General features: G+C 42.0%; 1 protein-coding gene across 1 annotated transcript in view; it reads left to right on the top strand.

Moving 5' to 3' along the window:
* PAPSS1 (3'-phosphoadenosine 5'-phosphosulfate synthase 1) overlaps window positions 1–14,882 on the top strand; it is an 83,273-nt gene that overhangs the window by 13,065 nt on the left and 55,326 nt on the right. Inside the window, exons 3-5 of the mRNA XM_081812022.1 lie at window positions 3,616–3,851; window positions 9,179–9,317; window positions 13,611–13,729. Of these exons, the coding sequence (XP_081668148.1) occupies window positions 3,616–3,851; window positions 9,179–9,317; window positions 13,611–13,729 (494 nt within the window). The remainder of the gene's footprint in view (window positions 1–3,615; window positions 3,852–9,178; window positions 9,318–13,610; window positions 13,730–14,882) is intronic.

The raw sequence follows: 14,882 nt of genomic DNA on the forward strand, positions 1-14,882 counted from the left end.
GAGGGAGGGATCTATTTTCTTTTTTTTCCATGTGGATAATCGTTTGTCTCGAGCATATATTGATGAGGTCATCCTTTTTTTTGTGCAATGCCAGGTGTCATGTCACATTTCCACTTATGTGTGGATTTGTTTCTGGGCTCTCTGATCTATCCTACTGGTCGATTCCTCTTTTATTGCCACATTGTCTTACTATATATTTATAAGTCTTGAAATCCAGTGAAGTAAGTCCTCTTACCTTATTCTTCATCAGGAATATCTTAACCTTTTTTGGGGTTGGGGGGGCTCTTTGCATTATTGTGTAAATTTTGTAATTGGTTTAACCAGTTCCTCGAAAATCTGGTAGGGATTTAGTTTGGGATTACATTGTATCTAAAGGTCAGTTTTGGGGAAAATTGATCTTTACAATATTGGGTAATCCTTTCCTTGAACATAGTTTATTCCATTGATCTGACCACTTGTGATGCTTATAAATACTGTTTTTCAGATTTTTTGGTGCTTGTTTTATGATCTCGTAGATAATCAGTTTTCGTAAATATATATTTGAAAAGAACATCTATTCCCTGACGTGTGCAATGTTCTACATATGTTCATTAGATCAAGTTTGTTAATTATGTTATCAAATCTTCCGTAGCCTTTGTTGATCTTTTTTTTTTTTTTGACAATATTGTTGGAAATGGAAGTAAAGATTTCTTCCCTTTTCTTGCAATTCAGTAGCTTAACCAGGATCCGTCAAGCTGTTTTGAGTTGTTTGCCATTTTCTTGGAATGCAGTTTGCTTTTTCTCAGATTTTTATTTCAGATAAACTTTCTTTTATATTTTTACATTGGCTGGTGTACTAGTTTCCCAGGGCTGCTGTAACAAATTATTTTACACAGCGGGGTGGCTTCAAACACCAGAGATTTATTCTCTTACAGTTCTGGAGGCTGGGAGTCTGAAATGAAGGTTTTGGTGGGGTTAGTTCCTTCTGTAAGCTCTGAGGGAGAATCTGCTGCTGAAGGCCGCTTGCCTAGCTTCTGGAGGTTGTTAGCAATCCTGTGTGCTCCTTGGGTTTGTAGATGTAGTGCTCCAGTCCCTGCTTTCATCCTCACATGGCCTGGTAGTGACACCCATCGCTGGATTTAGTGCCCATCCTAGTACTGTATGACCTCATTTTAATTTAACCAATTACATCCACAAAGACCCTGTTTACAACTAAGGCCACATTCTGAGGTTCCCGGTGTGTATGAATTTGGGGGGGTGGGGAATTAGTCAGTCCAGTACATTTGGTTCCTTTTCTTCAGGTATACTAATTTTCCTTATCTAGTTTTGGATTTTCTCTCTTGTAATTGTGTATTAATTTTCTCTGCTTTAATTTCTTTGCCTTTTTGTCTGTGTTCCCTGTAATCATTATCAGTGAAACTTCCTGTGTCAGTAATTAAATTTTCAGCAGTCTCTTTTTTTTTTTCTCTCTTTACTTTGTTTCAAACTAAATATATACATAAAATGAGTATATATACACGTATGTATAAATAGGTACTTTTATTATCATTTAGGTTGTCTTGTATAAAGTCTAAGAGTTCAGGTTTCAGGGTTGTTTTTTTTTTTTTTTTTTCTTCTCATACTTAGTGCTCAGCTGCTGGTTAAAAACAACAAAAGACAGAACCCCCTGCCTCCATCTCTTTGTTCAGTTATTGTTGCTATGTAACAAATCACCCAGAACCTAGTGGCGTAAACCAACCGTTTTAATTTGCTTACCATGTTGTGGGTAAGGAATTCAGGAGGGCTCAGCGGGGTGATTTTCCCTGATGTCTAAAGGCTCACCTGCTGGAGTCGGTGATCACTAACTCACTTGATGCTACCTGTCAGCTGGGGGCTTAGCTGGCTGAACCACCTACTCGTGATCTTGCTAGCATGGTGGCCTTGGGATATTTAATAGCGGGCTTCTCTCAAATGGAGGGTCCAAAGAGAAACTGGGTAACAGCTTTTTCTGACCCTGCCTTGGAAGTCACACATTGTCATTTTCACTGCATTTTTTTCATGATAGGTGAATCCTAAGGCCAGCCCAGATTCAAGGGCAGGGAATTAGACTCTACCTCTTGATGTCACAGTGGCGATGTTACATTGTCAAAGAGGTTGCAGGGTGGGAAATTCTGTTGCAGCCATCTTTGGAAAATAAGATCCGCTATACAAGGTTTTTTATTTTTTATTTTTTTTTTTAGATTTAAAGAGCATGAGTGGGAGGGGCAGAGAGAGAGGGAGAGAGAAGCTCAAGCAGACCCCACACTGAGTGACCGTGAGATCCTGACCTGAGTGGAAACCAAGAGTCAGATGCTCGACCTACTGTACCACCCAGGCTCCCCAACATACAAGTTTTTAATATATAAAGCAGTTAATACTATTGATCCTCCTAACACATAATCCACTTTTTTTTTTTAGTTAGCCTTCTACCATCATGACTTCTTTCAAAGGAATCAGTACGTGAGACTTCCGTTTTTATCTCTTGCCTCATCACTACCTTAGTTGTGAATTCTGTGCTTGCATACTCATCGAGATGGCATGTTCTAGTGCATACATACATGCTTTCCTTTTCCTTGTTGTTTAGTGAGTAAACGTCATTGGTAGAGGAAGGTGAGTTGAGGTAAGGATGTTCTTTCAAGGTTAATTATATTATAAATTGGACTCCCAGGTACTTTTATCATGGTAGTCTGTGGAATGTATTGATTCTGGGATATAGAAATAACTTTATAATGTTTATTTTTACTTACTTTTGTTCTTTTTCTTACCTCCCTAGAAATAATTTGGGCATACTACTCTGTTTTTACTTTGGCATGTAGCATTGGAATAGTGGTAATGAGAACAAAGTGAATATCTACCCTCTGAAACTGAGTAATTTCTAGAATACCTTTGGGCATAGACGGGAGTTATTAAAAACATAAATGCTTGAGTAGGCAACGCTGTAGTCTTGGGTCAAAATGGCGAACAGGCCTTGCAGCAACAAGCTGGTGGCTAGAGGGTATTCAGAAATGGTATCACAATGCCACAGGGTCCAATAAACTGGAGTTAATGCGAGATGATACAGTATATGAGAATGATGATGTGAAAGAGGCCATAAGGCTTCCTGAGAACCTGTATAACCACAGGGTGTTTCACACTGAGAGAGCACTGGATCTGACTCGGAGGCAGCAGATCTTGTGTAATGAGCAGTGGACAAAGTATGAGCAGGATCAATTCTACCTTGAACCCCATCTGAACGAAGTTGCTCGGCAAAGAAAATAGAGGAGTAGGCGAAGAAGTAATCATGGAGTTGAAATCTGTCGTTGCAGCTCTCAAATATTTTTAAGAAGTTGGGTAAACCTGAAATGTGCAGTTTCAAACTATTTGAGCTGCAAATGTATTACTTTAAATAAATGTCTGTTGTAATTTAGAAAACCCAAAAAACATAAATGCTTATTTTATTTGAACTACAGATGTTTTTCTAGCTAAGATGTAAATCTTATAGAGAAATGTGGGAAAAGTGTTACTGAGAGATGGCTATGAATAATGAATGTAATTAAAGCTGTGATTTAAATTCTTTATTACTATGTGGTTATCCTTCTAATGCTGCATCTGAACTGTGCTTGGACTGTTCACTTTCAGGCTTATCTGGAGCAGGAAAGACCACAGTGAGCATGGCTTTAGAGGAGTACTTGGTGTGCCATGGTATCCCATGCTACACTTTGGATGGTGACAACATTCGTCAGGGTCTCAATAAGAATCTTGGCTTCAGTCCTGAAGACAGAGAGGAGAATGTTCGACGCATTGCAGAAGTTGCTAAGCTGTTTGCAGATGCTGGCTTAGTATGCATCACGAGTTTTATATCACCTTATACTCAGGTATGTGGCTTTTGTGCTATTGCTGTTCTCATGTCATTGAGAGTATGCTATCAGGTAGAACGAACAGTTTAAAACTGACCTGTGCTTTGAAGCTCAATTCAAATACTTTATTTTATTTTAATTATTTTAAATTAACCTACGGCATTTCTGTGCTGTGACTTTCTGAGTAAATTCAGTTTTGATAAAACCTGCTGTGACCCCTCCCTTCCCAGTATAAGCAAACTTGTTGACCTCAAGCCAGTGGCCAAATTATTTCAAGCTTGACTTTTCAATTCAGTAAACACATAGTAAATACTCAACATGTGTCCGACACCAGGGAAAGTCTTCAGTTTTTTCACATGTGCCTGACTATGCCTACTTTGCTTCTAGATCTTCGGTCTCCTCTTTTATTACACTCTTCCTCTTATTTTAGCACCATTTCACTTTTTTCGTATTTCTCTTAAAAAACCGTGTTGTTTCTCACCGTGAGATTTTTTTGTTCCCCTGCCTGAAAGGCACTCTTCTTCTTCCACCAGTCCTTCTCCACATCACTTGACTCCTGTTTGTGCTTTGAGACTCAGGGTAGGTGTCTCCTCCTCCTGAGTACCTTCCCTTTGTCCTTTGGGCTTTGTGGGACACCTGTCTTTGGTGCCCTTATAATTGTGCCATGACGCATTGTTTCCCTGTAACACACCATCATTCTCATATGGTATCGTTGGTTGGTGGTGCTAATAGCAGCAGCAATAGTAGTAGTAGTGATAAAAATCATAGCAGCTAACCTTTATTGAACACCAACTGTATACTATGAATTAACTCCTTTAGTGCTCACAGCCAGTGAAGCAGGCAGAGGTGGGGCGCCTGGGTGGCTCCGTCGGTTAAGCGTCTGACGCTTGGTTTTGTCTGAGGTCATGGTCTCAGGGTCCTGAGATTGAGTCCTGCGTCGGGTTCTGCACTTAGTGTGGAGTGTGCTTGAGATTCTCTTTTCCTCTCCCTCCCCCTCTGCCCCGCCCCCTGTTCACTCTCTCTTTCAAATAAATAAATAAAATCTTAAAAAAAAAAAAAAAAGGCAGTGGTGAGGAGACAGGTGTAAATTACCCAGGGTCACATACTGTACATGGTAGAGCAAGGATTTGCACCCAGACAGTGTCACTGGAATCCATGCTCTCACCCACCATGCCTCATAACCTCTAAAACCCACTGGCTCCTCGAAGGCTGAAACTACATCTTATTTGTCTTTATAATCTTGATGCCAAGTCCAGCTCCTGGAACACAGTAGATATTTAGTGTTTATTAAATGACAGCATAACTCAGATGTGAAAGAACAGGTGAATTACTATGTGGTTAAAGGCAGGGGCTTTGGGGCCAGAAACAGTGGGTTGGAATTCAGCTCTGCCAGTTGTTGTTATGACCTTGGCCAGTTGACTTGACTTTCATAAGCTCAGACAATGCCTACTTCATAGGGTTGCTCTGAGGATTAGGTAAATCATGCATCCAAAGCTCTCAGTGCAGTGCCTGGTGTGTGGTAAGTATTCAGTAAATATAACAAATAATAGCACAGTTCTAGTACTGTATTGTGAATTTGGATGGTTACGTAGACTTTTTTAAAAGCAACACCAAAATATGAGCTGTTAGAGTTATAGGTAAGTATCAGATGGAGTGTTAATTACAAAGATTCACTTAATTGAACCATGGCAGGAGTCCTGAAAGGTCCTGTGAGGACTAGTTACTTTTCATTTTCCTGAAACATTGGGAACAATGTTAGTATATCAGTTTAAAGTGTACTAGATAATGAAGTGTAGAAGAGAATGATAGTTTGAGTTCTTGAATCCTTGGATATGAAGTTTTCATAGTAATATAATAACTGATATTCTTGCACTTTTGGGACTTTGTGCAACTCTTGGAAGAGGAGAGAGTAACACGGGATTTGGAGAGCTGTCAGCTGGGTCTCTAAAAGTACATGCTGATCTGCTTTTTGGCTCCCTTGTTTCCATAGTATGAAGTAAAATTTTGTTGATCTCATCTCTCAAAGCGCTAAGAATGGGGTTTGGACTATGCTTAGGATGTGTCAAAATCTGTGATATTTGCATCAAACCATATAATAGAGGATATGTGTATTATTCCATGTCACCATTGAACTAGGGCATCTTGGTTCTCAAAGTAAACCTGATAGTTCCTAGCTAGTCTGGTGGGAACATAGAGGTGTGAACAGTTACAGTACGTTGCAGCTGGCAATGAGGTAAGTATCTATGAAAGATGCCGTGGAAGACTCACAGAGGAGGTGCTGCTTGAACTGAGTCGTGGAGGAGGAATCAGAGCATACCAGTGAGAGGGGAGGGAGAAAGCTATTTCGACAGAGGAGACGGTACAGTGTCTGCAGCAGCATGGAAATGTGAGGGAGTTCGATCTTTTGGGGGACTGTAGGTAGATGTAATGACTGCGGTGCAGGATGAATGTGAGGGGAGATGAAGCTAGAGCGATTTACAGAGGTCCGATGATAAACCTTCACTGCTCAGAACTTTGCCCCACAGGGGACTAAACAGTTTGAGATTGTACTAGGGAATGCTCTCTCTGGGTTTGCATTTCAGTAAGGTCTCCTTTGAAGCCCGGAATAAGAGTGGCCTGGAGATAGGAGATGAGTGAAGAGGCTTTTGGAGTGAATTCAAGCAGCAACAATGGGAATGGAAAAGAGAGGGTGCATTTGAGGGCTCTTGAGCCCATAGCATCAGTAGGATGTGGTGCCTGGTTGCTGAATTTGGGGTGAACATGAAGGACGGTGCTTTCTGAATAGAAGATGGAATGATTGAGGTAGAAAATACAGGATGGGAAGGGAGGAGATGACTATTTCTTTTTAGGTGGGTTAGGTTTGAAATCCTAGTGGCGTATCTAAGTGGGTCATTGGAACATTGGTTCTGAAGCTCAGGAGAGCTGTGTAGAATTGAGATAGATTTAGGAATCATTAACTGTAAATTGAAACCTAGTTGAAGTTGAGTATATGGAGGAGTTGTATAGAATGAGAAGAGAGCCATGGCTAGAAACTTGGAAACCCCTTCATTTAAAAGGACAGCTGGAATCAGTTAATAAGGTCACTAAGTCATTCTGCTACATGCTGTGGCTAATGAAAAGAGAATCAGAGTATCAGAATAAGATCTATGACAGGTATATAGTGGGTTCTCCCAGAAGCCAGAGGAAGCAAGGGCCCTCCATCATTCTGGGGATACAGGGTGAGCTTCCTAGAGGACTTCACCACGGATCAGTGCTGTGAGATGCATATTGCTTTAGGCAGAAGAGAGGAGTGGAGGGTTTCTGGCAGGGGAGATGGCTAAGGCATAAGGCCCAAACAGCCTGGTAGACCAGGCAGGTATTAATTACTAATAGAACATCAAGTGCAAGACTGAGAATGGTGGGGCCAGGTATAGAAGGCCTGAAGCCTCCCACTAAGAAGTTTGTGTTTTACCCTGATGGTGGTGGGGAATCTCTGAAAAGTTAGTGACATGGTTGAATTTGCATCGTCTGTCATCCAGGGGACAGTGTTAGAGTATGGCTTTGAGTAGATCAAAGCTAGAAGCCAACAGACTTTTAAAAGGGTGTAGCAATTGACCAGATGAGGAATGAGGTGAACTAGGGAGTAGGGAAGCAATGCAAACTGGGTTGGTATATTTAGAGGCAAAATCTGAAGGACTTTGTGACAGAATGCCAGGGGTTGGGGGTGTGGGGCAAAGGGAAGGAACCAGAACAACTCTTGGGATTCTGGGTGAATAGTGTTGTCATCTTTGATTTGGTTAGTATAGGCGGGATTCCAGCTTGGGGGAAGAGAGAATGGACTCAATTATGGACATGCTAAGTTTGAGGTAGCTGTGGGATCTCCAGGTGGGTATATTTAGGAGGAAGTTGGAAACGTGTTTAATTTCAGGAGAGAGGGCAGGGCTCAGGCTTAAGTGTTGGTGTATATGTTGTAGTTGACATCGTGAAGGCAGCTGAGAAAAGTGCTCAAGGACTTAATGTGAGCAGTGGGTTCCTGATGGACTGTGGGCAACAGCAGTGTTGGAGGGATGGGAAAGTAGGAAGAGCCCAGGGGAGCCTGCATTAGGAATGGTCAGGGGGTAGCGTCGTCGGCATACATAGGGTTAGTAGTGTGAGATACAGCAGAAAGTCCTGTCATTTAAGGGCTGAAGAGTACCCATGATTAAGGGATTTTGTGTGATTTGTTAGTTCTCTTGTTTTTCATGGATGAGTGACTTGTACTTGTTTGTTGCCCTGGGGAAAAAAGCTGGCCAAGAGGGCAGAGGCTGAAGATTTCAGATGGAGTAGGGATAGCGGGTTGAGCAAGATCAGGGGATGAGGCTCTGGAATCTGAAGGGAGGAGTGGCAGGACTGAGCGAGACCAAGGTAGTGGGTATATAGACACGCTTATGTAGCGGAGAAGAGATGGGGCGTATTCGTGCTTCATTTGGAGCGATGAAGATGATTACTGGTTAGGGGCTTAGGGGCAGGGCAGAAAAGTAAAGTCTTGGGAATGCTTGAGATGAGAAGTGGCCACAGGAGCTTGTGTTTGGCAAGTGAATAAACCCCCCTCAGGGTTCTGAATGGTCTTCTTGGGAAGTGAAGTTGCTTTCAAGCCAGCTCAGGCTGAGGTTGAACGTGTTATGAGAGAGAGGCCTGATGCACTCCTGCATTCAGGCTGGGCTTTGGCTTTGGTTCCTCAAGAAATTTGGTGAAAAAAAATTTTTTTTCTTAATTTTTTAAGATTTAATAATTTATTTTGTTTATTTGAGAGAGAGAGCTCACGTGAGAGAGAGCACAAGCAGGGGGCAGGGAGAGGGAGAAGCAGATTCCCCATCAAGCAGGGAGCCTGATGTAGGGCTCGATCCCAGGACCCTGGGATCATGACCCGAGCCAAAGGGAGACGCTTAACCGACTGAGCCACCCAGGTGCCCCTTGGTGAAATTTTTTATGGGACATCTATTGTTTTCCCTCCTGGAACTCCCCAGTATCTTGGATTTTTAGAATAGTATACCATTTAAAAGAGTTACAAAGAATGGGTATATTAACCTTATAATTTCCTAGATTTAATTTTTATTCAGTTTATAGATATGTATATATTTAAAGATTTTATTTATTAGAGCACAGCGAGGGGGGTGCAGAGACAGAGTGAGAAGCAGACTCCCCGCTGAGCAGGGAGCCTGACTCGGGGCTCCATCCCAGGACCCCAAGATCATGACCTGAGTCAAAGTCGGTCAGAGGCTTAACTGACTGAGCCCCCAGGCGCCCCTCAGTTTATATTTTAAAATATAAATTGTTTTGTCCAGTATTTATTTTCCACTGACTCAGCTGTGTGTCTTTTTTCTAAGGATCGCAACAATGCAAGGCAAATTCATGAGGGTGCAAGTTTACCTTTTTTTGAAGTATTTGTTGATGCTCCTCTGCACGTTTGTGAACAGAGGGATGTCAAGGGACTCTACAAAAAAGCACGGGCTGGAGAAATTAAAGGTAAGTACTATTTTTTTTCCAGTTCCTCTTTGCTTGCATTTTTTTTTTTTTTTAAAGATTCTATTTTTTAAGTAATCTCTACACCCAACGTGGGGCTTGAACTCAATCCTGAAATCAAGAGCTGCGTGTTCTGACTGAGCCAGCCAGGCGCCCCTTTGCTTGCATATTTTAGCCTATCATATTTGAGACGGATCATCTTTACTAAGAGATTGGCAGTATTCAAACAACTTGGAGCTCCTTGAGAAGAAAAAGTGGGTCTTACTACACTCTTGTGTCTCTGAGGCCTACCGGCACTGTCTGGCGCTGTGTATACTCAGGTATTGTTGATCAGATTGGAATCCTACTCACAGGACAGAGTTTTAGAAGGTTGGGACCTCAGGGACTGCTGGAAACCTACTTGATATAATTAGGTGCCTAACTTTAGACTGAGTATCAGTTGCTAGCTGCTGTCCCTTCTGCTTTTTGTTCCAGTGAAAATGAAGGAAATTCCATAGCTAATGGGAAAAATGCCTGAATTAGAAACATCTTGAGAGCAAAGACAGTGTCTCGTTCTTATTTATATCGTGGTGCTTGGAATGGTCCCTTATTCATTCTGTGTACAATTGTTGAATTAGGTTGAAATAATATATTGCTGATTCCATCAAAATAGAAGTACCTTGTTTTTTAGATTTTATGGTTTGCTTCTAGAGTTTCAACTGTGGTGAACATTTGGACATAAGAGACATTAAGAACCTGTCTGCTGTGGCCTTTGATACCAGTCGTATTTATCTTCAAGACATACTTGGATATTAGTTCTGTTCTATTGTTAACAGAGGACATGCCAGCATTAAAAAAAAAAAAAAAAAAAAAAAATCAAGGATCGATTACCCGGTCAGCACTGTGTAGGGATCAATGATTCATGCAGGTAACTTTGATGTGTTCCCAATAGAGGGAGTATGATAGCCTGGGACGATCATAGGAGCTCCCCGGGGCTCTGCGAATTCGAGATTTTGTCACTCAGCTTCTGGCCCTGCATAAGAAAAGGTGGAACAGGAAGGGCAATTCTTTTTATTCTGGGCTCTTCTCTAGTTGGACCTGGGGACACGTTAGCGGTTGGGGCAAGTGCCACCTGCCGTGTGAAATCTGGTTCCTTAGGCCAGCCTGACATCCAGTTGTGCCACCATGGAGATGCAGTTTCACCCATTAAGCCTGCAGTTTTTGACTCAACAGGTTGTCTGACCTGAATAATTTACGACATGGGGAGGGAAACCAGTTTAGCTCTTTTTATCATCTGTATCACCCTCTGTTTGTTGATGGCCAGTTTTCACTTCAGTTTTTCATAGTAAAGATTTGGCAAAGAGAAACGAAGTGATGTGTCTGGGATCCTGAAGTCTAAATCTTATTTTAATTGTAGTTGGTTTTGTTGTTTTTGCAAGGATGGACTGGTGAGGGAGGTAGATTTGTCTCTCTCGCTCTGGAGTAAGCTACTGTGGACAGGGGTAACATCTTGACTGTTTTTCTATCATTAAGAGTTTAGCCCAGTGTGAGGCCCAAAGCCTAATGCCTGACACACACATAGTAAATGCTTGTTGGATAGATTAGAAGAAGGAGTGGAAATTGGATGTTCAACACACATTGATCAGTGCTTTCTATTTCTGAGGTATATATTTGGTGCTGGGATGCAAAGATGAATAAGGTCACATGCAAAATACCTTGGGTCATTTACAGTTTGCATTCTCTTTTTGGAAGTGTGATTGTATTAGCTTAGTTTTCTCTGTGTTACTTGTTTATTTTCCTGAGTGTTTTTAAATTCCTCTGACTAGGGACACCTGGATGGCTTAGTCAGTAAGCGTCCAAATCTTGGTTTTGGCCCAGGTCATGATTTCAGGGTCCTGGGATTGAGCCCCTGGGATTGGGCTCCACGCTCAGTGGGAGTTGGCTAGGGGATTCTTTCCCTCTTCCTCTGTCCCTACCCCTGCTGTGCGCGTGCACGCACGATTTCTCTCTCTCAAATAAATCTTAAAAAACAAAATCCTCTGAGTAGACATTGATAAAATGTTCCTTAGGTTAATATATATATGTGTGCCTGTGTACAAACATTATCTTTGCCATGGTGTTAGAGTTTCTGATTGTAGAGTTGTTTGTCTTTAAAAATTGTTTACTCATTGTCAGAATAGTGCTTGAAAGTTCCCTGTCAATGCAGTCTCAGAGCTGTGGTGGTAAATGTTTGAGGACAGAAGAGATTGCATACATTCAGCGGACCTCGGCTTTTGTACGCCTTTATGTGACATTTACTAAACTGTAAATGTATCCCTGTGTCAGCCATTCTTTTTTTTTTTTTTTTTTTAAAGATTTTATTTATTCATGAGAGTTAGAGAGAGAGAGAGAGAGGCAGAGGCGGAGCAGGGAGCCCGATGCGGGACTCCATCCCAGGACCCTGGGATCATGACCTGAGCCGAAGGCAGACGCTTAACCGACTGAGCCACCCAGGCATCCCGTGTCAGCCATTCTAACGCTAGATTATTTTCATGATTACTACTCATAGTTATTATCTGCTTAAATATAAATGTTCTTACGTGTACATTTATTATAATCGCAGGATAAATTAGCTAGGAAGGGAATTCCTAGACTTCTAAAATGCTAAGCCAGGTCTTCCAACACAGTGGTTTTTAAGGTTTGCTGCACATTAGCATTACCTGGGGAAATGTTTAAAAATCCGATGCCAAAGCTGTACCAGTGAAATTGGAATCTCATGGGGGTGGGACCTGGCGATTTCATTGTGTGCATTTGAGAACTGGAGCTTAAGAACTAGTGTTCTAGGGGCACCTGGGTGGCTCAGTCAGTTAAGTGTCCAAGTCTTGATTTCGGCTCAGGTCATGATTGCAGGGTTGTGAGATCAAACCTTGCATTGGGCTCTGCACTGGGCGTGGAGACTGCCTAAGATTCTCTCTCTCCCTCTGCCTCTCCCCCCTAGACACACACTCTCTCTTAAAAAACAAACAAACAACTAGTGTTTTGTTTTGATCAGAATTCTTTTTCCCCAACTATTTTGCTGTGACTCTTTTAGGAATATTGGTAATGCAGACATCTCCTTCTTGGATTCAGGACTTCATGTGATACTTAGAAATATGAAATAGAAAAAAATAAGTGGGCTGTAGACTTGTAGTATATATTTTAGAACTCTTTTGGTGACTGTTCCTCTGAATAGTAATGATTTTAAATTAATGTTTACCATTCTACCCCAAGGTTGACCTAAGCACTCCAAGGCAGACTGGCCTTAAGTGACTTATGTATGAGGTGATGGAACAGCATATGTTCAGCTCAGCTAGCCCATTCTTGAGAAACATCATGCATTCTTTCTTGGCAGTTCCTTGGTAACACATATTTAAAGGGAAAATCTAAATAGGGGTTAATATCTAAACTAATTATGTTTGGTTGTGGAGTATATTTCGTGATACAACAGGATTACCGTTCTTATTTATGTTTTGCTAAAGCTAGTAGTAGTTAATTTGTCTTGCCTGAACACTTAATCCTGGTGGCAGAAGCAGCCTGCAGAGCTTCAATTTGGCCATAGATAATCCCGTGAAAATAATGGACAGATAAACTTTGGTGTCAGTTTTTGCATGGAGAGGAAGAAAACCTTGTTGAGTTTGGCTTATGCCCAGGGGTTAAGTACTATAATATCCTGTATTCCCCTGGAGAAATTGAGATGCTCTGGATCCTTTGGTATTCATTCCTATTTCTCCATTGGCAGTTTAGGCATTTAGGCGCAGAAGAAGAAGAATCAGTCCTCATCCTTTGGAGAGTCCATACTTGCAAGTTTTTCTACTTACTAAAGTTTTTTAACCCCCACATCAGTACTCACGGTGCTTTGGCAGTCACTTGTGGGCACATGCAGAGTGGCAAAAGTTTTAGCCACCCCAAGTATGTGTTCCCAGCGGAGGTTGAACAAAATGACACTCGGCCTTCGTGTTTCAGCTTTCGTACCACAAAGAAGGGTCAAAAAATTTTGTGATGACTGAAGCTTGCAGGAACCTAACCCCATGTTTCCCCTAGGAGCCCGTGATTCAGGATTCACTAATTTAGTGTTTGTGAAACGTTATTGAACTGCGAATGGGAATCGACTGTATGTGTTTTAAAGGCGAAATGAAAGTTTAATCAGAAATCTTCTCCCAAGAAAGAAGTTTCAGTACCATAACCCTGTAACTCAGAAGGGACAGCATAAATACAAACTTTGACAGAGCAGAGACTTGCAATGAAGAAATAAGCCTGTCTCAATTTCCACCCTCCTCTCGCACCTGGTACCTTTCATAGGTTTCACTGGAATCGATTCTGAGTATGAAAAGCCAGAGGCTCCTGAATTGGTGCTGAAGACAGACTCTTGTGATGTGAACGACTGTGTCCAGCAGGTGGTGGAACTTCTACAAGAACGGGTAGGTCAAAGAGGGAATCCTCAATAAATGTATTTGTCCTGTACTCTTTCGCCTGCCAAAAAAACAGGTGGTGTTGATACGGAGTACCGTTTGCGTTTCAGGTTCTTTATGGTGCTGACAGTTTTCTGAGTGTGTGTATGTCCCTGTGTTAGGTGTTGCGGGGGCACCGCTGTATACAGCATGTGCAGTATCCTGCTCAGCATGAACCACAGGACGCTTGAGGGCCAGAGGCTCTTTTATCTCTTCTGCCAGTAATTTTACCACACAGATACCTAATACATTCAGCCGTGATTATTCAGCTCTACAACTTGACGTTATTATATTTTTTTAAGTTGAGGTACATAATGTAGCTAACTTTTTCTCGACTCTAAGAGGGTGCCCGGATTTTCCTTGTGCAACATGATGATAAGGATGGTTGAGTTTTAGGAAGGGAAAGGTTCCAGGACATAAAGATCTTTCTCTGGTGCCTTCCTGAGCATATATAAGCATAAAGAGGCTGGCTGTTTTCCCGAGCACTCAGGCCTCCGTGAGGTCTGTGGTTCTCTTAGAGTTTAGTCCAGTTACAGTTTTTAGAAATTGTTTTTCTTTTCTTCCCTGCTCCTATCTTCACACTTCCCTGGTCCCAGCAGAGGGCCATGCAGTTTACGTAGTTGGGGAGGATCTGGCCTTTGTGTGTGTGTCAGTATCACTCCCTTCCCCTGGATGTCCTCACCTTTGCTGCCTAGTGTTGTGCAGGGACTCCTGACGTGGTACACGGTGATGCGTCATTGTGTTCCATTCTGTCCTCTAACTGTGGCCTAGGCATCTGAACACCCTCTTGATTTTTTTTTTAAAGATTTTATTTATTTATTTGACAGAGAGAGACACAGTGAGGGAGGGAGCACAGGCAGGGGGAGTGGGAGAGGGAGAAGATTTTATTTATTTATTTGACAGAGAGAGACACAGCGAGGGAGGGAGCACAGGCAGGGGGAGTGGGAGAGAAGATTTTATTATTTATTTGACAGAGAGAGACACAGCGAGGGAGGGAGCACAAGCAGGGGGAGTGGGAGAGGGAGAAGATTTTATTTATTTGACAGAGAGCGACACAGCGAGGGAGGGAGCGCAAGCAGGGGGAGTGGGAGAGGGAGAAGATTTTATTTATTTATTTGACAGA

Source organism: Leptonychotes weddellii, chromosome 2 (genome assembly GCF_054177405.1).
Source record: "Leptonychotes weddellii isolate Sample4059 chromosome 2, ASM5417740v2, whole genome shotgun sequence".
NCBI lineage: Eukaryota > Metazoa > Chordata > Mammalia > Carnivora > Phocidae > Leptonychotes > Leptonychotes weddellii.